We start from the raw sequence: 24,260 nt of genomic DNA, 5'->3' as shown, positions 1-24,260 counted from the left end.
AGATAATAAAAAGCCTTAAAGGGATTTGTGAAGCACATCACAACTATATGATGTTTCCACGCCAGGAGTAGACACTCACTTCAATGCATTTGGTGCACGACATAAACAGAGCTGTGACACAAAATTTGCATTTACAAAGAGAGAAATTCTCATTTTTGATTGACACTTTTGGAGAGGTTAAAATACAATTGTAATTTTCAGCATCTGAAATGGTTGGTCATTCATTATTTAGAATTATTCATCATACTGTTATTACCTTTTACATGCTGTGACAATAAGCTTGACACATTGTTGACCATAACTCACCAATCGACCACCATCAAAATGTCAACAACAGTTTCGATTCATAATCCTCCTACAAGGCAAAAAAAAAAAAAAAAATCCTCATTACGTGCAGCGCCGGAAAACGACATGCCACCTTCACCTGCGCCTGACGATCTACCAGCATCAGAGGGATTCTCTCAGGCAGACGTCGCCCCACGTTTGACCACGTCACCTCTTCCTGCCCTGGAGCCGCACACCGCCCTCAGCACGCTCAAGGCAGTGTCATCACAGGAGTCCAAGGCGCTCGGATCTCACTCAACCGCCACCGTCATCGTTGAGTCCACCACACCTGCAGGGGACAGCAGTGTGTCACAACACTGTAAGCAAGCTGGGAAATTATTTATGTGTTCATGTCATGTCGGATTTGACATTGTAGGATGCATAATATTAGATATTAATTGTGGTTAAAAATTGAAATCGCCCGACAGCCCTAATATTAGAGATTACATTTTTTAATCATAATTAATCGAGTGACTTAAATAGTTAACCCAAATTTTATATCTGTTCTAAATTCATATTAAAATGTACAATAATGTTTTTCCCCGAGTTGTCATACTCTTCTAAATATAAAAGTGGGAAAAAATGTTAAACTAATAGAAATATGGCTGCATATTTTTGTCAGTAATGTTATAATAATTCATCAAATTGAGCTCAAATTAAGAAGATGTACTGTTAAAAAAAAAACGAGTGTAATATTGATTTGTGTTGTAATTTTTTCTGCCACTAGATGGCATAATTGCTTTTGTACGGCTGTGGTGACAGCTCAGTGCGTTTTTCTTTTCCTATTAAGAGCTATCTAATCTTTAACATGAAGTCATTTGTGAAATTCTGCACATTTTGAAAACTGTAAAATACAACTTGACTGCAGTCTCCACAAATATATGCATTATTATTATTAAATGTATGACTGGAATTCCCCCAGTACAGGTTAGTGGTGTTAAAGTAACTTTTTTTTTTTAATACTCACTACAGAGGAGGATGGTGGAGCTGGAGCCTAGATGGATTAACTTTAGATAGGAAAGCAAAATCCCAATGGCCACTTCAGGGTTGCTCTTGAGACTCTCAATTCATATAGTAGATTTATTCAGCCTCTTTACCTCTTTGTAGAGCTCGTAAGCAACTGCTGCCGGTTTGCTTTATCACCTTTCTTCCAGCTGCCCTCCCCTCCCGTTTCCTCCTTATCGTTTCTCGCACAATTTTATACCTTAATTATCTTTCCCCCTCTTTATTGACACTCTGCCTCTCTCCCGTCCCCGTATCCTTCTAATGGTTCTCTCTTCCTCCAGCTGGAAGTGAACATTTCCTCCTTGGAGATAACCTGACTGTGGCTGTTTTAGGAGTGGTCATCCCCATTGGTAAGTCCCATGAAAGCTCCTCCTCTGTGTTTGTCTGCTGCTGTGATCTACTGTGGCACCAGAAGAGAAGCTGGGCCCAAAGGTCGTCTTCTTGGACGGTCCTCAGGAGTCACAGTCTGTGTGTCTGACATTGCTGCTGCAATCACTCCACATGGCATTGAGTTGGGTTTGACTTTCTTTGAACCGTGTACTTAAAATGACAGATTAGCATCTCCACATTTATCAGAGAGGTATTTAAGAATATGAGGCAGCTCCATTAAGTTGACAGAAATATTAGAGACACCTGCCAGTATAGTGCACTTTTACACACGTAATGTTTAATCAATAGCTCCCTGACTTCATCACTCCAGACTGCTTGTCGTCCTTTAAGTCAAAGGTGAGCAGGAAAATGTCCAAATTGACTGTGAGTGAGAGGCGATGTACACCCTGGACTGGTAACCAGTCACGTACGGATCATTTTGAGTGTTCCGTTAAACCAAACATGCACGTTTTCCCACGGAAGTAGGAGTCGCAATGCAGAAAGTGCAAACTTCACACAGTCGAAGCATAATTAGATCCCGTAACCTCTCAACTGAGGTAGACGTGCTAACCACATTCGACCACGCTGCCCTATCTGACTTCAATTGGTTTTGATTAAAATTTTAGTTAGAGACGCAAAGGTACTTTGGTGTCAAACTCATTTTCATGGCGAGCCACATCATTGTTGTGGTTTCTCTCAGTGGACTGTTTTGAATGTGAAAACCTCCTCTGCCTCTGCTTTTTATTGGCATTTTAACAGCAAATTGAATTTGAAAATAATTGGAAATAGAAGAACCAAATATTTGCACATACAACTAAAGTAGTGCCTTAACTTATATGATTAATTCATTCTATAGCCAAAATCAATTATTTAACTTACTACAGATGCTCCCCACCTTACGAACGAGTTACGTTCCGGACGATCGTTCGTAAGGCGAATTTGTTCGTAAGTTGCTTCAGTGCTATATTTTGTATTATAATTTATGTTTAAAGCCTATATAAGTATATTGAAGGTTTATATAAGTATGTTTAAGGCTTGTACAAGTAACCTGCATTGGTTTGTACTGAAAAAAACTTTTAATAAAATGGAGAGAATACGTACAGTACTGTACTGTACTACGTATGTTAGAGAGAGAGAGAGCGAGAGACACACACCGTATGTACATGTACGTAATAAGATAAATAAAATGAAGTTTAACTTACTTTTGGAAGATGTACTCGATGCTTAAGGAGATGATGGAGGAGGAGGAAGAGGAGGATTTTATATCATGAGAGATTCTTCGTCGTCGCTGGAATCGGCTTCAAAAGTTATTTCCTGCTTCATGGGGACCGGCGTTTCTTCCTCCTCCTCCTCCTCGCCACGTTGCTCAGCCTCCAATGAGCTCTCACAGCGCCAATCGTCGGTATTAGCGGCGGAAAGAAGCACTACGCGCAATACAAAATCAAACTCACAGCATTTCTTTCCGAACATTTTTCGACATACTGTACACGCAGAATTCGTAACTCGAATGTTAGTAAGTAGGGGAGCGTCTGTATTTAACTTAGCTTGCGGCTAACCTAATAGCTGTTTTTTAGCGGCTATTTGGGTGTTGTCCCAGGGTTAGCGTGTGGGTCAACAGTTGGCCCACGAGCTTACAGTTAGCTCGCGAATTAGCAGCTATTTGCGAGTTAGCGTGCAGGTGAATTGTTAGCCCGCGAGCTAACTGTTAGCTCGCGAATTAGCGGTTATTAGTTCGCGAGTTAACCGGCTGGCTCACGAATTAACAGCTATTAGGTTAGCCCACGAGGTTAGCTTGCAGGCTAACCTAATAGATGTTTTTTAGAGGCTATTTGGGAGTTATCCCGGGGTTAGCGTGTGGGTGAATGGTTAGCCCGCAAAGTAGTGGTTATTTGGGAGTTGGCATTATAGTTGGTGCAAAAGCTGATGGCAAACAAAAAAAACCTTTAACATGTTGCAAATCACAAAAGCTGTTTAATAAACATGTGCTTGAAGGCATTTACGATGTCAAGTGCTGGAGTTTTTATTATTATTAAAAAAAATTTACATCAACTTTTTTTTCCCTGCAAATTATATCGGCTTCAAATATCGGTTATCAGCCTCCCTGACTACTGATAATCAGTATCGGCCCTGAAAAAAACATATCTGTCTATCTCTAGTTTGTATCTGCAGTCTCCAGGAGTACCTGATCCCCTAAAATAAGGACAGACCAGTACACACCCATCCCTAACAAAAACATAACAAAAATACATGCACAATAAACTCATTTTATGAAGTGTAATTAAACATTTTATCATGCAATTACTTCAGTGTGAGTGTCGTCTCCATGCTCCTTGTGAGTGTCTTCATTTGTGTGTTTGACTTTTGCCCCTTTTTTAATAAATGGCTAACTCTAACACTGAACTTAGGCACTTGTATGTTAGAAAGGTACATGGTGTAATAATTAATTAATTAATTAATAATAATAACACTTATAATTAGGGATGTTCGATTACTTTTTGCAGACCGAAACTGATACTCATCTCTTGAGTAGTCACCGATACCCATACCAAATACTGATACCACTAATGCATAAGCATAACATTCCACCCAAAAATGACAGATCATTTTAAAGAAAGACTTATATATTCCAATATAGTATTTTCCCCCCCAAAAAAAATAAATTAACCTTGACACGTATGGCCTTCGCTGAGCCACTCCATTACGTTCACGCCCCCCCGCATGCCGCTTGCGCCCCTCCCCGCGTATCATTTCATGCCATGGACTCGTTATGCCTCATTAACGCTCCTCCCCCTCCCCCTGCGGCTGTGTGTTAAACGCATGCAGTTCCTATCGTTGCCACAGTGGTGTTCGGCCTGGTCTGCGCCGGCGTCTACCTGGTGTGGCGAAACTGGAGGCGCAACTCCACCAAGAGCATGAACTTCGACAATCCCGTCTACCGCAAAACCACCGGCGAGGGCGAGGAGGACGAGATCCACATCGGGCGGACTGACGCCATGGGGCACCACCACGCGCACCACCACCCGTACCCGCAGGGCGTCGGCATGGGTGTGGTAAGCTCGGGAGGCGGCGCCTGCCCGCAGTTCATCACCTTACCACTCGGGGGCGGCATGCCCGATCCGGGGACTCATTGGTATACGGAGCAGCCCATGCTCTCCACCGCGTGAGCCCGGAGGAGCGGCTTCAGGGAAAAAGATGGCTGCCGTGGCACACAGGGAGGTCAAAGGTGACTGAGGAAGTACATATCATCAAATGTCATCCACAGCCATGTTCGATGCCAATGTTTTGACAAGATTTCGACGGCTTCATACTTGCTGGATCTATTTTTCTCGGGTCAAGTCATGTTTTGCGTTGATGGAGTGTGTGTCGTGTGTCATCTATTTTGTAAACGAGCCTTCTTTATTTGGGATTCGTGTAAAGCGGGAGTCCCCAACTAGTCGATCGAGAGGGCGTAGTGGGGGAAAAAGGCAGGTTGTATATGTGTGTGTTATTATTGTCATATACTAAAAAAAAAAAATTGTTTATGAAAAAAGTAGGTCACATTTTGACCTAAAGCCTCACTCACTTCCTGACTCTTCAAATGATGATCTGAGCTGTGAGATGTGGTCGCTGTATGTTTGATCCCCGAAATTGATGATCTGCGTTGATGGGACAATCTGTACAGATTCATAACAGAATCAATCATGTCAAAACAAATTGTGTTGCTGTTTTATTTGACAAGTGATTTATTCAAAGCAAGTTTCTGCTGCTTTCTCACAAATCCAGACACAAGAGGTGACGTATTTGTTCTCTCCGAGTGCCATTACGCTCTGACCAACTGAGGATTTTATTTATTTTTGACCTTCAACACTTTACAAATGAAAGGATCTTAGCTGTGGACTGACTGACATCAGAAATAACGACAGAGCGGGTTCCTTTTTTTTTTTCACTGTGATGTTTAAATATTAAAAGGTTTGAGGGGAGCAATATATCAGAGACAGGAGAGGATATTGCAATCATGTTTGTCTGGTATTAAAAAAAAATCACATCATAATAGAGGATAGATACAGTAGAGCAGGGATGGGCAACTTAAATTTCTGGGGGGGTATTTTTTCATCAGTGGGGGCCATATAGGACAACGGACTCCCTCACCCGATGTATGACAAAAACAATGTTTTAAATATGAAGGACATACGTGCATATGTATGGAAATATGGAACTCCCAATGTAAACATTCTTAACTGGCAAATACTGTATGCTTAAACTGATTTAAATACTTTTGAACGTGTCTGCAAATATGTTTTTAATGAATTTAAATACGTTGAAACGGATTTAAATACTTGTGATCATATTTGCAAAAATAGTATGTTTAAATGTATTTAAATATCTTTCAACAAGTTTGAAAATACATATGAGCATATTTAAATACGTTCAAACATATTTGAAAATTTGCAGCTACAAATAAAAAAATAAATAAATTGTTTGCACTGTAAATCATTCCAAATATGCAAAAATAAATAAATAAATAAATTTATGTTCATGTTGCGGCATAGGGCAGTATAACCCACTGTATGCGCAACTGAGACCTGCCATCTAGTGGTGAACCAAGATATTACATCTTAAAACTCGAGTCGACCCCTGTATATTTGCAGTTCTTCACCCGCGGATTTGCATATTCAGATTTTTTTCCCAATATATTTATCATTTTTAGTTTTCCCCATTTTTAACTGGGATTTTTATCTGTATTTCTCTGTTTTACATGGAAAACACATTCAAAATATTTAGCAGCCTTTTACTTTTTTGAAATTCTAAAAAAAAAAATGCACTCATTTTTTAAAAAAGAAACAAAAATTGTGAGCAAATTTGTTCCTGTTTCTTTTTTTTTGGGGGGGGGGGGGGGGTAATCAAGGGGCCACTCAGAATGTGGTTGCCAGTTGCCCATCCTTGCAATTTAGAATTTAATGCGCATTTGCATAATATTTGCATCACAATTCAACCACTCATTGTTACAGGCAGGGCACACAAACCTGCACACTGTGTTAACTGCAAACATGTCTCACGTGTTATTATTATTATTATTATCAATATTATATCTGAGTGTGAGGCCATTTCTCCCTAATTTTGACACTGTGTTCATAACCTGTAAACATTTCTGGTTGTGTTTGTGTGAGTGTGTGTTGACTGTAATGCATGTGAGTGCTAATGTTCATCCCACGGCCATATTTGAACAGTTTGGACGCTGTGTGTTGCACAACCCTCTTTGAATGCCTTCCGTGTCGCATGAAAGTTTTGTGCACAATGTGTGGATGAACGGCTGCGTGATTGTGTGTGTGACCGTTTATGAGGAGGCTTTTTGACTCATTGATATGTAAATATGTTTTCATAAGGTTTTTGATAATGTATAATAGCCTACCATGATGTAAAAGAGAAGTTGTACATAAGATTTTAGATAAAGTGTTGCCGGGTATAATAATTTATTTGTACAAAGAGAGCACTGCATTCCCTGCTTGTAAGAAATCCAAATTGTTCACCAAAGTTGTCAGTGTTGTTTCTTATTGTGCATCTTTTTTTTTTTTTTTTTTATGAGCCAGCCTTATTTCTGTGTTAGTCCATGTAAAAATACTGAGGACCCTCATGACATTTATTTCTCACAGTTCACATTACATCACACGCTTGGTGTTGCAATTAATGTAAATCTGTTTGTTTGTGCCTTTTTTTTTTTTTTGCCTGTTTTGTTTTTCTGCTTTCATGAAACACTGGACAAGAAAAACTTTATTAAAACCAAACTGGTTCCACTAGTTGATTTTCTGTATCACTTTTGATTATCTCTATATATTGGTATATAAAATGTGACTGGAAAATGTCTCGTTGTGTGTAATTTTATTTCAGTGTAAATAGGGCTGTGCAATGAATCGAAATTCAATTACAATTTCAATGATTACACTCCGCAATTACAAATTCGGCATAATGATGTACTGTAGATGCCATGGACTTCCGACTTCCGGGTTTCACACATCAGTGCCATTTCCGGCCAGAAGCGGTCCAACACTCGCAACCCCGCCCCTGCTCCCCCCAACCGCCGATGGGCGGGAGCGCGCAGGGTGTCTCAGCTCTCTAAATGCTTCGGACAACTGAGACAGACACACTCGCACCCGTCGACGGGAACGCGCAACCGAGGGGCACAAAGAACTGGGACGCGGCCCACACGTCGCAAACAGGAAACGGAAACAACGCTGTGTGAAACCCGGAAGTCGGAAGTCCCGCCTCCTCGTGGCATACACCCCATTGTAAACAAAAATAAAAAAATTTGAGTTGTTTAAATGTATGTATTTTTTTAAATTTTGAAATAACTAACCACACGATATATGTCACCACACTTAATTAATATTCATAAGGCAAGCGAGGGGGTCAAACTCAGCCGGCCAGTCTTGCTAGACGCATGTAAACGCTACTAGCAAGATGTCTACTGCGCTAAATCTACTAATTCTGTCCGAGAATGATATCCCTCGTGCCAAATTCACCGGTATAGACATACTAATGTTCAACTGAAGAGATGGCTTGAGTATACACGGTATTCATATGACGTCACCGACCCAGCAAGCCTTTTGTGGGGCACACGACCAGCAAGACAACGCAAGCAAATGCTGAGGAGCGCTCGTTGTTGCTTTCTACAATTTGATTCATTCATTCATTCCGGATTTTCACAAGCCGCTTCACAATGGTGCACACGTGTGCCGTTCACGGGTGCAAAATTGGGCAAACAAAGATGTGAAATGAAACTTCTCGATAGTATTCATGTGCCGTTATTTGCCCCACATTGTGTGCTGGTCCATGGAATGTCGAATGGGAACGGCAAAGAAGTGTCCGGAATTACAAAGATACATTGAAAGGATTTCCAACCGATAAAAGTCTACCAAAGAGTTAAAAAAAGTTAAGGTAAGCATCATCGTGTGTGTGTGTGTGTGTGTATATATCACATCATGGGGACCATTTCCTGGGTTTTTACTATCATTGTGGGGACCATGTGTCCTTGTGGAGACATTTTGGTGGTCCTCATGAGTCCAAACCTCTTTTTGAGGGTCAAGACTTGGTTTTAGAGTTTAGGTTTGAATTGGGTTATGGTTAAGGTTAGGGTAAGGAATGAGGGTAGGCAATCATTTTTGATGGTTGGGGTTAGGGGGAGGGGCTGGGAAATGCATTATGTCAATGAGATGGCCCCAATAGACATGTAAACCCAACGTGTGTGCGTGCGTGTGTGTGTGTATTTATTTATTGATTCTTTGAGGGTTTAAGGTTGCCGACCCCTGGACTAAAGGGAACATTTACTGTCAATTGCTTCTTTACTAAACCTCAACACCATTTGGATATATGATGTATTAAAGTAGTTTGTAATGTCGTTGAAGTTCAAATTCATGAAAGAATTTGGAGAGAAGGTGTCCACTCAAGCAAGTCTTCATCAGGAGTGGGTCCTTCTGCAAGCAAATCTCAGTGTGTGCTCTCCTTCAGTGGAGCGTTAACAATTTGTCGGGTGTCACTTTTCTGATTGTGAGTCACACTTCAAATCCCTTTTACGTGTGTGGATTAGAACGCCATATGGATGCATGCTATATACTGACAATAGGTCCTTTAAATTTGTTGGACCACCTGTGGCTTGTCATCCATTTGTCCATACATTAATAGAAAGATTAAGGATGTTCAATACCATTTTTTTACCACTGTTAAGTACTCACCAATACAGATGCAGTGTACGGGTTTCACCGGTACTTTTGATATATAAAATTTCAATTAATACAATAAAACGTCATTATGAACAAAGCCATTTCTTTCTGACGCACACGCTGATACGTAAATGTGTCAAACCACAAAAGTGTAGCGTCAACTACAAACCTCAGTATCGGTGGCTGGTGGGTTTTTGTACTCACCCATCCCTAATAAAAAAATATATATTTTGACATCTTAATCAACAAATAATGATGTACATTACCATCTTTTTTTTTAGCAGGGGTTAAAAAGTTTAATTGAAAACAATAAAAAAAAATCTAAGAATAAAAAATAGAAAGCTTCTGTGGCTGCTGTGATAAAACTGAGATGGAGGACATGCGCCATCTGCTGGTCAGGTTTGTCCATACAGCAATAAAGCTGACTAAAAAGTTTATCTTAAACCGTCGCATGGAATGTGAACGTTTGCATATGTCAGGTTTGTGTGACTTAAACTCCAAACAAATGCATCAGAATGACATGTGCAGGGAAAACATTCCCAGATGTAGGCAACAACTTTTGAAGTTCGGTATTTCACAAGAGCTTTATTTAAAAATGACTCAGCATTTTAAAAAAAATATGTACATTAAACAAAAAACAGAGATGCTCTTGTGTGGGGAAAATAAAGAATGTCTGTGCAAAGATCAGACTAACATATGAACAGCAGCAACAAGGCCATAGAACTTAGCCACAAAAAAAAGTACTGTAATTTCATTTCATCAGTTATAATAAAACACTCATGTAACACACTAATCATGTGGCGTCTTTGAAGAAGATATAGTTGACCGAATGCTCACTAGCATAACCGCTAAAGTCAGCAACTTCATCATGAAACAAAGTCAATTTGAAATCCATTGGCTTGGTTACACGGGTAAGAAGTCTCTCAGACATCAGGGCAGAGCTCGAACCTTCGCATGGGCTTGCAGAAGAGCGGCCGTGTCGCTGTGGGCGCCGAGCATGGCGACGGAGAGAGCAGTACGACCACTCTAAAAAGAAAGACGGGAAATGAGTATCAGTTAGGAGCAAAAGTGGTGTGACACGCCTCTTCCTGAAACTGTTAGGTATTCAATTAGGCCAGGGATGTCCAAACTACAGAGCGGGGGCCATTTGTGGTTTATCTTCCATTTTTGTAGCGACCCACATCCTTTACTCAAAATAACATTGGGGATGGCCCACATCACTATTTTATTTCATTTTTTTCTTAAAAGGGCGATATGAAAAGTGTGAATGTTGAAAACGTGGTAGGGTTGTGACACACAAATGCCCAACTACATCATGTCTATAACTATAACTACTACACTAACTATAATTAAGAACGTGGGGGCGCTGGTATGCAACCCGCCAGGCTTCTCGTTCTGTTCTTGGGCGGGTTGTAACTGGAGGCATTTTTGGCATCAATAAAGTAATCTGAATCCGAAGCTAGCTCTAAAACTTGGGTTAATGTAGAGCTTTTCTGAATATTGTCAACCTAATAGCATGATTGCCCAATTTTCAGAAAACAATAAAAAAAATAATTTAAAAAAATTCAACAAGCAATATAAGTCCAAATGCCTCAATTCAACCTTTATGGGTTAATGTCATCATGTTTTCTGTAAAGGGCTTTATTACAGCTCCAGCTGTTAAATAAAGGTGAGTTGAGTTGTTGAATGAGAATCTACACAGACGTAAAGAAAACAATGTATTGACTTGGGCAGTTATGCTACTATGCTAACAATATAAAGAGACTGACAACTAATTGGCAGCTAAAATCGTAACAAAAGTTTTCTTCATTAAGGTAAATAACGCTAATAAGCAATAATGGTTTCCTCCACTTTCTGCTCCTTCTCAAGGTTCAATTAAGGATCCCCCCAATAATGTCAAATTACAACAGATTTTAGGGGTGGGAATCTTTGAATGTCACACGATTCGATTCAGATTTTTGGGTGTGCGATTCAATTCAGAATCAATTTTCGAGTTAGAACGATTCTTGATTCAAAATGATGTGATTGACAATGATTTTTGCTTCAATTTATAGATTTTCAAGGAATCGTAATGATCTACTCCAGTCTGACTCGTTAATGCTAACTAGTGCGCTGCTCGCGGCACTTTTATCACTCAAAAAAAACGGCTTTTATTAGAACAACTTGATCGTGACTTTTTTCTTCTACTCTCTAATGTGGCTACAACTTAACAGTGTATCAGACAGCGTAGAACCACACTGCCCCCAAGTGGCCAAATCGGGTGCAACATGAACATAACTCCCAATAAAGGCAAATACAAACAAAGGGAAGACAGTCTAAAATAATTTTAATAAAATCAATTTTTGGGACATTTAAAATTTATTCTGAATCATACTAAATGAGAATTGCGATTCTTATGACAATCGTGTTTTTTTGGGGGGCACACCACTAACAGATTTCTCTTGTTTTGGTTCTCATTGTGGGGATCCACATAATGGCAGGGGCTGATCTTTTCTAGTGGGTCACAGGGCTGCTCAGCACCCCAGAATTTGCCACCTCACTTCATAACAGAAAGTTGTCATGAGTTAGTAGTTGTTTTTAATAACTACATTTTATAAACAATATAAAAATGCTTGGAAGATTTGTTTTACCATTTTTAAAGGGGCTTTTACATCTTTTTATTTTTCTGTATGTGGCCCTCGGACGAAAATCTTTAGACGCACCTGAATTTTAGGCCTTTAGTTCACCTTTAATTCTTCATTTTACAAAGATCCTTTAGACAATTCTATGCTTACTTATTTGTGAAGACAGTTTGGGTTAATGACCTTTTCTGTTCCAGCATGACTGTGTCCCAGTGCACAAAGCAAAATGGATGATTATGGTGTGGAAGAACTTGAGATCAATTACCCTCTTTGTGTCCAAATTTGGACCTCACAGGACGAATGAACAAAAGATTCCACAGACACACTCCAAAATGTTATAAAAAGATTTCCCACAAGAGTGGAAGCTCTTTCAAAGGGGAGACCAAATCCACTTTGTCACTCCCTGTAGGAGCCAACAATGCTAGCCTCACTTTTGTCCAACATCTTTTTTGGAATTACTTTAGTACAACACACATTTGCCACAAATGGAGCATAATTTACTGAATATGATTTAAACAAAGGAACAATATACTGTACTGTAGTAGTTATTATATTTCTGATTAGATTCTTCCTCCCCAGTGAGTTTCATGCTATTCTGAAGAATTCACATCTGTATACTTTTCTTTGTTAAGTGGCGTGTGACCGAGTCGGACCAATTCAAATTCAGCTTTAACCTTCATCTTTTCGTTTTCTGCTGTGCCAGCCACTGTTAAAAGGCCTTTGTGTATGTTTTGCGGCATCACCTGATCAGTCAAGGTCAGATCGCACTGGGTCCTCTCCAGCAGCAGTCTTGCGATGTGCGTGTAGCCTCTCTCGGAAGCAAACATGAGAGCCGTGGTTCCCTGAGCGTCCTGGATGTTAGCGTCTGCGGCGCAGCTCAGCAGCAGGCGAACCATCACCACTCGCCCGTGTCGCACAGCCAAATGCAAAGCCGTCTGGCCTGTCTGTAGGACGACGTGTGTGGTGGGTTTTTTTTTTATTCAGTCAATTTATTCACATGTCAAATATAACAGTTGCATATTTTCCACCATGAGGGCAACCTGATGTTTACCGTAGAATTACATGAGAGCGAGACACCCACAAAAGCTACATGAAGCTTATTTGGCGAAACGGTCCCGAAAATAGATGGACAATAAAGACAAAAGAAAAACAAGGCAACAACGACAAACAGTAGGTTGATCCCAGTCAATAGATTCTACCAAATGATAAGTATCTAGTTAATAATTCCGATTTTAATTTCCTCTTAAAGGCGGGGCAAGATTGGGCATTTTTGAGGTGAGCATTAAGATGGTTCCACATCTGTGGGCTATAAACGCAAAACTTAAACTGTTTTTTTAAGCCTTCGCTTCTTCCTGATGTTGACGTCTTTATTCCTTCTGCCATGTCCATGTAGAGAGCAGCTGAGAGCAGGGTTCAAATTATTAATGAGTTGATAGATTAAACATCCGTTATGGTAAATACTGAGCTCAGGGAGTCTTAATATGCCATGGTGACAAAAAAAAAAAAAAAAAAGTGGGCTGGAGAGGTCGTCATATTCAGACCAGGAAAAAATGAATAATAATGCAGATGATTACTTGCAATATTGTCTGTCCTTCAATTTCATTTTTTTTTTGCATAATCTCGTTTTTTTTTGTGAGAGCGAAAAAATCATAATGTTCTTTTTTTAGACATTCAAAAAGAGTTTGTTACAATTAAACCATTTGTCAATTTCACAAAGTTCTTTGTTTATAATTCAGTTCAGTTCAAGTGGACTCTCGTGGCCCAAAAAGAGACTAGTGTCATCCGCAAGCATGACTTTATGGAGAGCTTTCAAAGCGTTAACAAAATCACTGATTTACAGATTAAAGAGAAGTAGAAGTGGTTTTAATATGGACCCCTGTGGAACACCATATTTAATAATTATGCTAGTTGTTGTGTTGTTTGGAAAGTAGTTCTCGAAATACTGCCTCTTTATATACTGTAGATTTTACAACCCATCACACTGGGATTCTGCACCTGATTTCTTTTATTTTGAAAAGTGCTAGAAAGTAAATAAAAATCTTCTGGCTTCCTCCTACTTTCCAAAAACTTGCAAGTTTGATTCTTTGAAGACTGTAAATAATCCTTAATGTTGGTTGTCTATATTTGCCCTGTTATTTGGCTGGCGACCAGTTCAAAGTGTACCCGAGTCACTGTCATCTGAGGTTACTCCTCCAGCCTCACCGTGGCCTTAATGAGATTATGAAAAATGGATGGTTGGGTGGATTTGTAGTTCTGTGATTGACTTCGGATCAGTCCGGAATTTCTTTTGCCTTAAATGAGTTAGTTGGCTTCGAATCCAGATGCGTGGATGGTCCTGCACATTTGCACGTGACCAACGTTTATGGTCAGCCTCAAGGCTGTGCTCCTTTGAAATAATCCACATTGCAATCGGACAACATTTGCAATGGTGATTTACCTGGCTAGATCTGATGTTAATGTTGCCAAGCTCCATCAGCCTGCGGACCACTCCCATGTCGCCAGGATTTTCAGGTGCTGTGAGTGAGGCCAGCATCACTGATGTGTATCCTGCTTTGTTCTGGAAATTAACATCACCTACTCCTGTATGGCGGGGAGATATTCATCGTCTACATTTGTATGTCTTACTATGGATTACAAGGATATGTCGTACCTGTGTCCAGCAGCAGACTGACGATATCGTACTTGCAGTGGGAAATACTGTAATGGAGGACTGTGTTGCCGTTATCATCAGCCAGGTTGATGAGGAAGGCCAAAAGTGAAGGTGTTGCCTTTTTGACCTCCCTCAAGTACACCGCTACTTTTTTGGCCACTGAACTCTCCTCTGCTGTTGTACTAAACCAGTCCTGGAAAAGCACGACAAGGGCTCTCCTCTGCAATGACGAGGAGGAAACAGAAGATTTCAAACAAAAAAGAAGTTGTGAGGGTGGAAGAATTATAAAGTACGCACTGTGTCATTGGTAGGGTTCTCAATGTTGTCCATGTGCTCGTTGAGGAAGTGACAAGCTGACATGAAGTCGGCATTTACCGTCTCACTTGGAACAAAAGACAGAATGAGAGATATTAGGGCAAAAACATACAAAAGAAGTCCCACCTAGTGTGTTCTGGCCCTCTCACCTGCCTTGGGTTGACTTGGAACCAGAATCGCCCTCCATCTGTTTTCCTGGGGGCTGAGATTTCATCATGGGCATTTCCATTGGAGTATCGGCCCCAACAGATGCCACCCCTCCATCTGTCCTTCCCGATCTCGATCCGTGCGACATCATTAGCCTCTTTTCCTCCGTCCCTGTCTTTTCCTGTTTTGCTTCCACTTGGGTTGCAGCCATCTCCCAAGGCCTGATGCTGTTCTCTTCCTGCTGGAATCTGCAAGCCATCTGCGGTACATATTCCTGACCAACTGGACTGTCAAGAGCATTTTGTTTGCATCTGTATAGTGTGTAAGGGACAGAAAATAAAGGGCATTCGCAAGTCACGTTAATCCCATCAAAAATGAAAGCTTTTCTCTCTCGATACGCAACAGTCTTGTTCATTTACAATCCACAACACAGGATTAAAATGATTACTAACCCTTCCTTGTTGAGGTCACCTCCATGATGAATGGCGTGTCCATTCTTGTGTCCGCCCTGAGCGTAATGGGAGGTAAGGATATTGATGAGTCCCATTATCTCCTGCTGGAGGGAGATAACTTTAGGGTGTTTCTCATCCTCTGCCACACTCAAACACTCCCACTGTTGATCCAGGAGTCGCTTGATCTTATTTATGTGATGGATGACCACAGACGTGTCTAGAATGTCAGCGGAAACCTCCATCGGCAGAAAGCTTTCAGGGGATTCGAAATCATCTTTGAGATGAGCACTTTCTCCATTGGTGCTTTTTGATATCGCCGTGATCTCATCCTCCTCCTGGTCGACTCGCACCCTCTCTGCATGGACCCACACCCCCGGATTTGTGACAAGTCGTTCAATCTGTTCGTCTTTACTTGTACTTTCATTCCGCTGCTGCCTCAGCCGACCCGTGACCCTCTGAAGGTCCAACTCTGTCTCATGCAGCTTCTGTTCCAACATGGCGACCTTAGCTTGGAGTGACGTCACCGTCAGCAGCTCATCCAGATCCGTGCTCATCCTCCACTCATGCGTAGGATTACAATCTTGACTACTACTTCTACATTGTTCATACCGTGAGCTTTTATTGTTGTAATGGGTCCCATTGGTTCCATTTTGGGAGGGAGGTTGAATTTGTGATCGCAGCATTTCTTTTTCCTCCTGCAGCAGACAGATTTGTGCTTTGAGGTCTGGAATGACCCGCACTTCCCTCTCCAGCTCCTCCACATTCTCCAAGGCATCTCTTAGGCGCCTCAACAGGCCTGAGCAATCTTGGGTGTGAGGACTCTCTGGGGAGTCAAAGATATCTTCATAAGACTTGTTTCTGTCTTCAAGGGGACCCCTTGACGTTCTTAGGCTTCTGGACTCCTCCGTTGGCTCCAGTCCTTGTCTCAAAAGCACCGTAAGAGGCAGACTGGAGGCCCGGAGGAGATGGGGTCGGATGTGCTCACCCAAAGGCTGCTCATCAAACTCTCGGATTTTGGCCTCAATTTCTGCTCGGCCTTGTGGCGAAATGGACGACCTGTAGTCGTACAACCAGGAATTTGAGCCGTGGTGGTGGTCATCGGACAGTCGAGACCTGGGGCCAAGCGCTCCGGTTGATCCCCAGGGGCTTGGACGGTAACCGTACCCTGAAGGATTAAGGTGCCGAGGAAGAGTACTAGCCCGAGGGCCTTTGCTGTGGCGCTGGATAGATATTCTTTTTATGGTTCTTCCTTTCTCAATGTCATCAACATACTTCAGGAAGTCCAAGTCGAGACGGAAACCATACGGGGTTTCCACTGAGTATGGAAGTTTGCCTTTAATGGCACTTTCTGAAGCTTTGGCCGGTGGCTTATTACCTGTGAACATTAAAACAACAGTTTTAACGATACAATAAACATCAACCTGTCATGTTCTGCCAATCTCCTGTTCACTTTGTTCTGAAGCGCCAGTTGCTGTGAGACATTTCTTTGTGCCTAAGATTGACCATACCTCGTTGGTAGCCCACCTGTTCCCTGGCCTATTTAACCAGCTCTTTCACCTCCGTGCCAGAATGTCACTTGCATTTTGCAATATCATCCAACCATACCTGAACTTGTTTTTGGTCCTGCCTGATCTCGGACCCGGCCTGTTTTCGCACCCCCTGTCTCTACCTACCTTTTTCGTTTTTTTAAATTGGATCTGGTTTTGGATTTTGGACTAATTGTGAAAAGTGTAGACACCGGATTACTGGCTTTGGACCTGACTTGACGGTCTGGCTCTGATTTTGGATTGTGGACCTCCACCTCTCCCTATTGGCCGATCATAGAGAACCTAGGCACATAATATTCACCTGTCTGCCTATTGAGTCTCCTCGGGTGGGCTACCTGTTAGCCTCAGCCAATGCCTATTCACCTCTTCAGCCTCTTTTGGACAATTCTTTTCCTGTCATCACCTCAAGCTCATGTCATCGTCCATCAACACATTTTTACATGACATACCATTTTTTGTATAATGATGTGACATTTTGAAACATTTTACCATTATGTCTTTCCATCATTTTGCTGGGTTTGTTGTCACATCATCTGTTGGAGATGTCTGTCAAAAAAATAAAAATAATCAAAATTTAAAGAAAACAACACATTACAACACATAAATGCCGGAGCCTTTTTTACAAGCAACGGAAATTGTTATGTGGTTGTCTCATAAATGTATAAAGACTGAATGAATAATTACATAATGACTATATTCATGGATTGTGGGACAAAAACAAAAATATTTTGGCACTGGCAGTCGTTGAGGTTTTGCTGTGGTATTTTTGGTGAGACGACTCATCATTCAGAGGATTACTCTTGACACTGTTTTAGCTTCGTGCACAAAACCCAAACAATTGCACTTAATTGCTTTTCTTCTTGGTCCCTGACGCTGTCTGAGAGATGTGCTTCTGCTGCTTTTTCTCCCACACTGATTCATTTCTTCCATGCACATGGATGGTTGTTATTCTCCCGTTGGCACGCCTGATCTTCACTTGATTACTACCCTGCTGTCCAGGATGGGAGACGGGAATAACAAACTCTGTTTTAAGCCTTGCAGCTATGGCCAGCAGAAAAGAAAAAACTATATAATTTTGTAGGCATACAAGCATTGTTATGACTCATTGCTTCCCTCCCTTCTTGTATTTTCCCATCCAGTTTGTTGCCCCTCTTTTCTTAAATCAACAGTTTGTTTGTTTTTCTAACATCTTACAGTCTTTAACTTGATCTCCAGTTCAGTACCTTAAAGTTCTTTTTTTTCAGAATCAGCATAGATTTTTGTCATTGTACCCCAGGGTGCAACGAAACGGAACAGACACAACCCGTCCAGGAGACGATGACCAACTGGGGGATAGAGATCAGGGATACGCCGGGTTGTCTTATTCCGTTTTCACAGATGGAAAAAAAAAAAACTCAAGTGCAGGGGGATGAGGGAAAAACAACCCCTGACTGAGCTCCTGCAAGTGGAGCACAGTATGTATTTGGAATTTAAAAAAATATAAAAATCCGCAAACGGGCACACATTACTTTTTCATTATATCGCTCAAAAGTGAAGATGGCTGAGACCTCACACATTATTGATTTGGAACCCCAAAATAACTGACTCGGATTGGTAGATTTTAGAAATACTTTATGCAATCTTTCCATAGGACATTTGTTTAAGGAATTTTGAAAATATCTAGTTAGACATTTTCCATAGAAATGAATTATATGATGATCATAATGCTGATGATTAATGGAAATTTAGAGTTCATTTTTTTCCAACTTAACGCACAATCCGGTCATAATATAAATAAAATCAGTAACTATGACTTTTTTTGTATTTATATAGTCAAAATTAAATAATATAGTGCACATTCTTCAAACTAAATATAGTCATCTCCTTCCCAGTGTCGCCCTACTGACCTTGTGTTTCCCCCTCCCTGCTCCAGACCACCAACCATCAACCACTGTGGCATTCTGCAATGCCAGCTATGCAGTAAACAACCAACACTAAATGGTCTGCTGGGAAATTTGACCTCCATGACTTAAAAACTCATTAATAAACCTCAGTAAAAAGCAGAAAACATGCCTAATGGATTGACAGACGAGATGTTTGCGTTGGGAATGTGGATCAGTGCTTCATGATGTAGACAGCATGCTTAACTCATTTGCTGCCAATGACGGCTATAAACGTAAAAAATTAATTGGAATTATTCTATTAGATTAACATTTTTTTCCCACTTTTGTTAACAAGAATATGAAAACCTAGATTTTTTTTTATTGTACATTTAGAACAGATATTTGTGATTAATCGCGATTTGACTAGTGAAGTCATGAGATTAATTACGATTAAACTTTAATCGCCTGACGCCCCAAGTTTTTAATAATATTTTCTTTCCTTTTTTTAAAAATTCATTCACTGCCGTTGACGGCTATAAACATCAAAAAATAATTTTCACTATTTCTATTAGTTTAACATTTTGTTTCCACTTTTGTTAACAAGAGTATAAAAACCTAGATTTTTTTTTATTGTACATTTAGAACAGATATCAAATTTGTGATTAATCGTGAGTTAAGTAGTGGAAGTCATGCGATTAATTACAATTAAAAAAAAGATAACCGCCTCTTGCCCCTAATTTTTAATAATCTTTTTTTTTTTATATGAATTTATGGCAGTGAATGAGTTAATATTGGGCCACTTTCTTACAATGACATACAATGTCATCAAATGTGTACTGTAGGTAAATGTTGAATGTCAAAGCAGCAATATTTCAGAATTGAGTAATCAGATTTTCGAGTTCGAAAATATTCAGGAACAACGTGCATCTAAAAGTTGTTACTGCTTCAACATATCATTTCATTTTATATTGTCAGTTTTGTGAACAGGAATTTTTTAATTATAAATATGAAAGTTCTTGTATTGCTTTTTACACTGACACTAGCAGACTATATGAACTGTATGCAAGTGGGTTTTATTGTTGGCAGGAATCTTTCAGCACTCATGCTGGCATGTCTTAACTTAGACCATACGTGGTGTAAAGCTGTTGTACATGTCATCAGGTTAGATGCAGATATTATCTGTCACTATCTTTATTTTAGCCAACTAGCCAACAGGAGATTCAGGGCCCCCAGAGCCAGGCTGAACCGCTACAATAACTCATTCCTGCCGACATCCATCAAACTGCTTAATAACCGACATTAACTAAGTAGTGCAATATATATATAGGAGTGTGTGTGTATGTGGGTGTGTACAGTCCTCATGTATGTACTTCTCTACACATGTATACTTCTGTGAAGGCTTCTACTTATTGCTGCACTTCTTATTTATTTTAATTATCTCTCTCTATTCTGTTGTTTTTTCCTTACTGCAGCTGGACGGAGTCCAGGAAAAAGTTCCCCACGGGGAAAATAAAAGTATATTGTATCGTATCGTAACTAGCAGATGATCACTGAGTCGAATCCACTTAGTAGTATTTTTTTTTCAAGAGCATACAGTAGCAACATCCTGATTTGGAGTCCAAATTGAAGTTCATAATAAAATGGATCTCTTTTTGAAAAAAAGGTGACCTTGGAGAAAATAAATGCTCGTTTATGTTTTGGGTTTTCCCAACACAAACATAAGTAAGTACATTTGGCATGGTGTGACTGCGTGCCAAAAAACAAATATGAGCATCTTTTACTTGTTGAAGACTTAACAAAATCTCATTGGCATACATTTCAAAATGGTTCTGCTCTTGAACTAAACAAGTGAGTCTGCACAGCCTCTCTGCTTTCTTACACTTAAATATAGTCGTACATTTCTCCCTCACCAACATGACCACTAAAGAAACAATATTGCATCTGGGTTAGGAATCTCCCAAGAGTCGTTGCCTAACAATTTGCACATTTCCATGGCACAAGTTTAATTGTGTGTGCTTGGAGCTGTTGGTCCACCTCCCACCACAAAAGCAACCCAAAAAATGAGTGTAAAATAGTCACTTTACCCCAAAGAGGCCCCTGCGAAACATTACTACTGCCACTGTGTAGCCAAAATGAAATATCAAGAGTGAGTTTAATGCCCTTGGGATTTTCCAAACCAGTGTTTTTATGGTATTTAGTGGAAATGCGTCATATTATAGTTTACAGGAATACTCTAGTGCATTCTCTGCTTTTTGTCACATCTTTGACACCTTTGCATTGACTATACATTCATTCATTCATAAACGAACCCACAAATTACATCTAAAGCGTTGACAGAAACAATGCAGTATTTCATAGGTATGTGTCTTCTACTTCTACATGACACATCCAACGACACACGACAGCGGTAATGAACAACAAACATTCAAAACAAAGAACTTACGCTGCAGGTGGGAAGTCGGACTTTTCCGACTTCATACCAGGAAGTATGCACGGGAATGCCCCTTTAAACTCGGGCATCCGAGGAGCAAAGTCGGAAGGAAAAAAGGACATTAAATTAGCTAGCAAGTAACTTTACGTAACCCAACATGATTTCGAGTGACTGTGTTATCCATAACAATAAACAATTTATTGAAATCTTTGTTGTTTACATTCACTTGGAACGCTTTGCAGTCGTAAATGGAAGATTCCAAGTGGAATATGTCCAACTTCCCACCTTCCTTGAATTCAGCAAACTGACGAGACAACAAGTCACACCTGGGCTGATGAGAACAGGTGGAATTGAAAACCTGACGAGCAAGACAAGGCATGGGGCACAGGAAAACCATGACATTATGAACTCACATCTTTGAATAAATAAGGCCATGTACACACAAAGCAGGGTATTTTTAAAAACAGATATTTCCCTCCTCTGGGTGTAGAAAAAACAGTGTCCACACCACCACGTTTGTCGAAAAGAAAAACATCCACAGTTAACCTCATTAATGCGTTTTTAAGTACGTTCATAACAATGCCAGAAAATCCTATCCAATCAGAATACGCCTCCGTGTGTGGCTACACCACTTCCACAAATTGGGCCTACAATGAGATTCATGCCAAGCCTCTAGGCGGCAGTAGTTAGCCAAATACTGCTCGTCTCTTAACGTCACTTCACCATACGTCACACAAGCACGGACTGCCAGCCGATGATCTGCATATTGACTATTTGCACCGACGTCACGTGATCATGTGACTGCCCTATGACGGACGGCGGAAGGAAATGATTGTTCAATGGAAGTGGACGTGACCCGGAGCGGCTTAGTGACTTAGCAACTGTTATTTTACAAATTAAAAGTTATTATTGCCCATAGAGCCATGGAATCTACTACTTCAACCGAAGTTTGCAAAACTTGTTTATCATGCTAACTGACTTATTTTTACATAGTCCGTTCTATATTGAAACGCTGTGATGATGTTATGTTACTATGTTTACTAGCATGGAACAAATGACTATCGTAGTGGCAAGCTATGCAGTAATTTCATGAATATGACTCCGACACTGTATTTTGCCACAGAAAATTAATCAATAGTTGATTCTACACAATCAATGCATTTCATTGGTCTAATGAAAAGAAGAAGAAGGTTAGTGAAAGTTTTTCTGAACTGAAATTGATGTTACATTGGCTGCTTGTCAGGCTAGCATGATGTGAAAAAGTTACTTGTTGATCTTGTCCTGCAAAAGATCTGACAGACCAAATATTCCCCAATTATATCGCTAAGTGTCTGGCATTTTTAACTAGTTTCTGTCCTAGACAGATTTGTGAGGTATTTCTTCATTTGTGTGAGGTTACCGCCACATAATATCATCTGGATCATTAGCATTGTCCTAAATGTGAGCTCCGATAATCTATTTTGTAAAACGTAACTTCGGCCCTCTCCATTCTGTTTTCCTTTCCACTGGTCATCTGTAATAGAGTTTGTCTTCTCGTTTTTATGATCTTTGTTCTCTTCCTAGAAAATCCTTTCTTTTGGCTGTACATTCAGCATTTTTCCAGCGCATAACTGGAAGAGAATCCGATTCTAAAACCAGCGGTTTGGCTTGATTTTCTCCATCAAAAGGTCCATTTTTTGGTGGTTTTACTGCCTTGTTTTCACCCTGTAGCCAGAGTGGTGTAGTGTCGGAATTGCGGCCGGTCCTGTCACAGTGCGCTTGTGCTCTCCAACAGCCACAGAGTGAGTGATGTAGTGCGGCATCTAAGCCACATTGTGGGCTATGTGCAGACAAAGCTCATACCTTCAAACAGCTGCCAGAGATCCAACGCCGTACGGTGAAAGGTTAACCGTTTGCAGCTTTACGTGTGATTATATAGTCATACATCATTATATAGTGTTACGGTGTGACAATCCCTTAACAATGTGAAAGTATAGCTATTCTGCGAAAAGTATGTCACACACGCTCTCAGGCTAAATTTAGAGCAACAATGAGTTGGAGAAACTATTGAATGAAAACTTACCTTAATACAACCGAATGTCACTTTTTCTTCTGTGTATCTTGCCAGTATAAGTAGTCCCCAGTTTGCCCTCAGCGCTGTGCACCCTGAGTGTGTCTGTGAGTGTGTGCCGTGCCGTCGGGGAGAGTGACATGCCAGGGCTGTTTGATAAATGCCGATGTGCATGCAGCCTCCGCCATAACAGAAGCGGGGTTTGCCTCTGTGCGGAAAGAGAGCGGAGAGCAGGGGAGGGGCTTGCGAGCATGCCGTCCTACTTGAAACATTCTCCCAGGCAAGTTTGCGGAGAAAGCCAGCTGTTCGTCTGGAGGCATTATGTGACAGGATGGGCCATTTATTCGAGTATGGTGTGAAGAAAAAAAAAAGTAGCCCCCAGTAACCCGAGTGTCAGTACTGGGCCTCCCTTGTGCAGAATGTGTAACTTTATCCATTGCGACGGCATCTATGGCGAGTCAACAGAAGGGCTCGGTGCCATCAATGGATTGCATACCTTTCATTCTTCATGGATCCACTTTCAGCCTCCATCACGCCAGGAACAAAGAATATCACCTGCTCTTCATCAGCACACACAACAAGTAATAATATCAGCAAAAATAGCCTTCTAGCCCCGTGTGTTCACAGCTGTGTTTGGAGCTAAATATCCAAAAACTGAATTGTATGAATTTCACACAGACATTCAGTCCTAAGATGAGCCAAGTGTCTTTTTGGCGGTCCTCCTACTGTTGCAATGTTGCTGTTTTCAACTTTGAGGATGAATCAAAAAATATTATCAGGAAAATTATAATAA

At 40.6% G+C, this 24,260-nt stretch overlaps 2 protein-coding genes across 4 annotated transcripts in view; one reads left to right on the top strand and one right to left on the bottom strand.

Moving 5' to 3' along the window:
• LOC144043383 (low-density lipoprotein receptor-related protein 8-like) overlaps positions 1–6,562 on the top strand; it is an 85,763-nt gene extending 79,201 nt beyond the window's left edge. The window contains exons 16-18 of one of the 2 annotated variants that reach the window (XM_077556962.1): positions 398–643; positions 1,611–1,679; positions 4,540–6,562. In XM_077556962.1, the coding sequence (XP_077413088.1) occupies positions 398–643; positions 1,611–1,679; positions 4,540–4,862 (638 nt within the window). In that variant the 3' untranslated portion in view covers positions 4,863–6,562. Of the gene's footprint in view, positions 1–397; positions 644–1,610; positions 1,680–4,521 lie in introns of both variants that reach the window. The other variant, XM_077556961.1, reaches the window with a different exon arrangement.
• Positions 6,563–9,957: 3,395 nt separating this feature from the next.
• LOC144043384 (KN motif and ankyrin repeat domain-containing protein 4-like) lies at positions 9,958–21,751 on the bottom strand. 2 transcript variants are annotated; one of them, XM_077556964.1, is made up of 10 exons: positions 21,703–21,751; positions 21,430–21,458; positions 17,614–17,670; positions 15,578–16,952; positions 15,128–15,436; positions 14,961–15,045; positions 14,664–14,883; positions 14,451–14,593; positions 12,757–12,957; positions 9,958–10,418 (listed from the first exon to the last, which is right to left on the bottom strand). In XM_077556964.1, the coding sequence occupies exons 3-10, from the start codon at positions 17,630–17,632 to the stop codon at positions 10,323–10,325; spliced, it is 2,448 nt and encodes an 815-aa protein (XP_077413090.1). In that variant the 5' UTR covers positions 17,633–17,670; positions 21,430–21,458; positions 21,703–21,751; the 3' UTR covers positions 9,958–10,322. The 2 variants fall into 2 exon arrangements, with proteins under 2 accessions (XP_077413090.1, XP_077413089.1); XM_077556963.1 differs by lacking the exon at positions 21,703–21,751 and adding an exon at positions 21,638–21,699.
• Positions 21,752–24,260: the final 2,509 nt, after the last annotated feature.

Source organism: Vanacampus margaritifer, chromosome 2, assembly GCF_051991255.1.
Source record: "Vanacampus margaritifer isolate UIUO_Vmar chromosome 2, RoL_Vmar_1.0, whole genome shotgun sequence".
NCBI lineage: Eukaryota > Metazoa > Chordata > Actinopteri > Syngnathiformes > Syngnathidae > Vanacampus > Vanacampus margaritifer.
The sequence above is the reverse complement of the archived record's forward strand: the minus strand, read 5'-3'. Positions and strand labels throughout refer to the sequence as shown.

Coding starts and splice junctions, on each gene's coding strand:
- LOC144043384 (XM_077556964.1), bottom strand. Junction 14,884..14,960: donor AGAACCCTACCAATGACACA/GTGCGTACTTTA, acceptor TCGTCATTGCAG/AGGAGAGCCCTTGTCGTGCT. Junction 10,419..12,756: donor ATCTGACCTTGACTGATCAG/GTGATGCCGCAA, acceptor CTTTCTTTTTAG/AGTGGTCGTACTGCTCTCTC.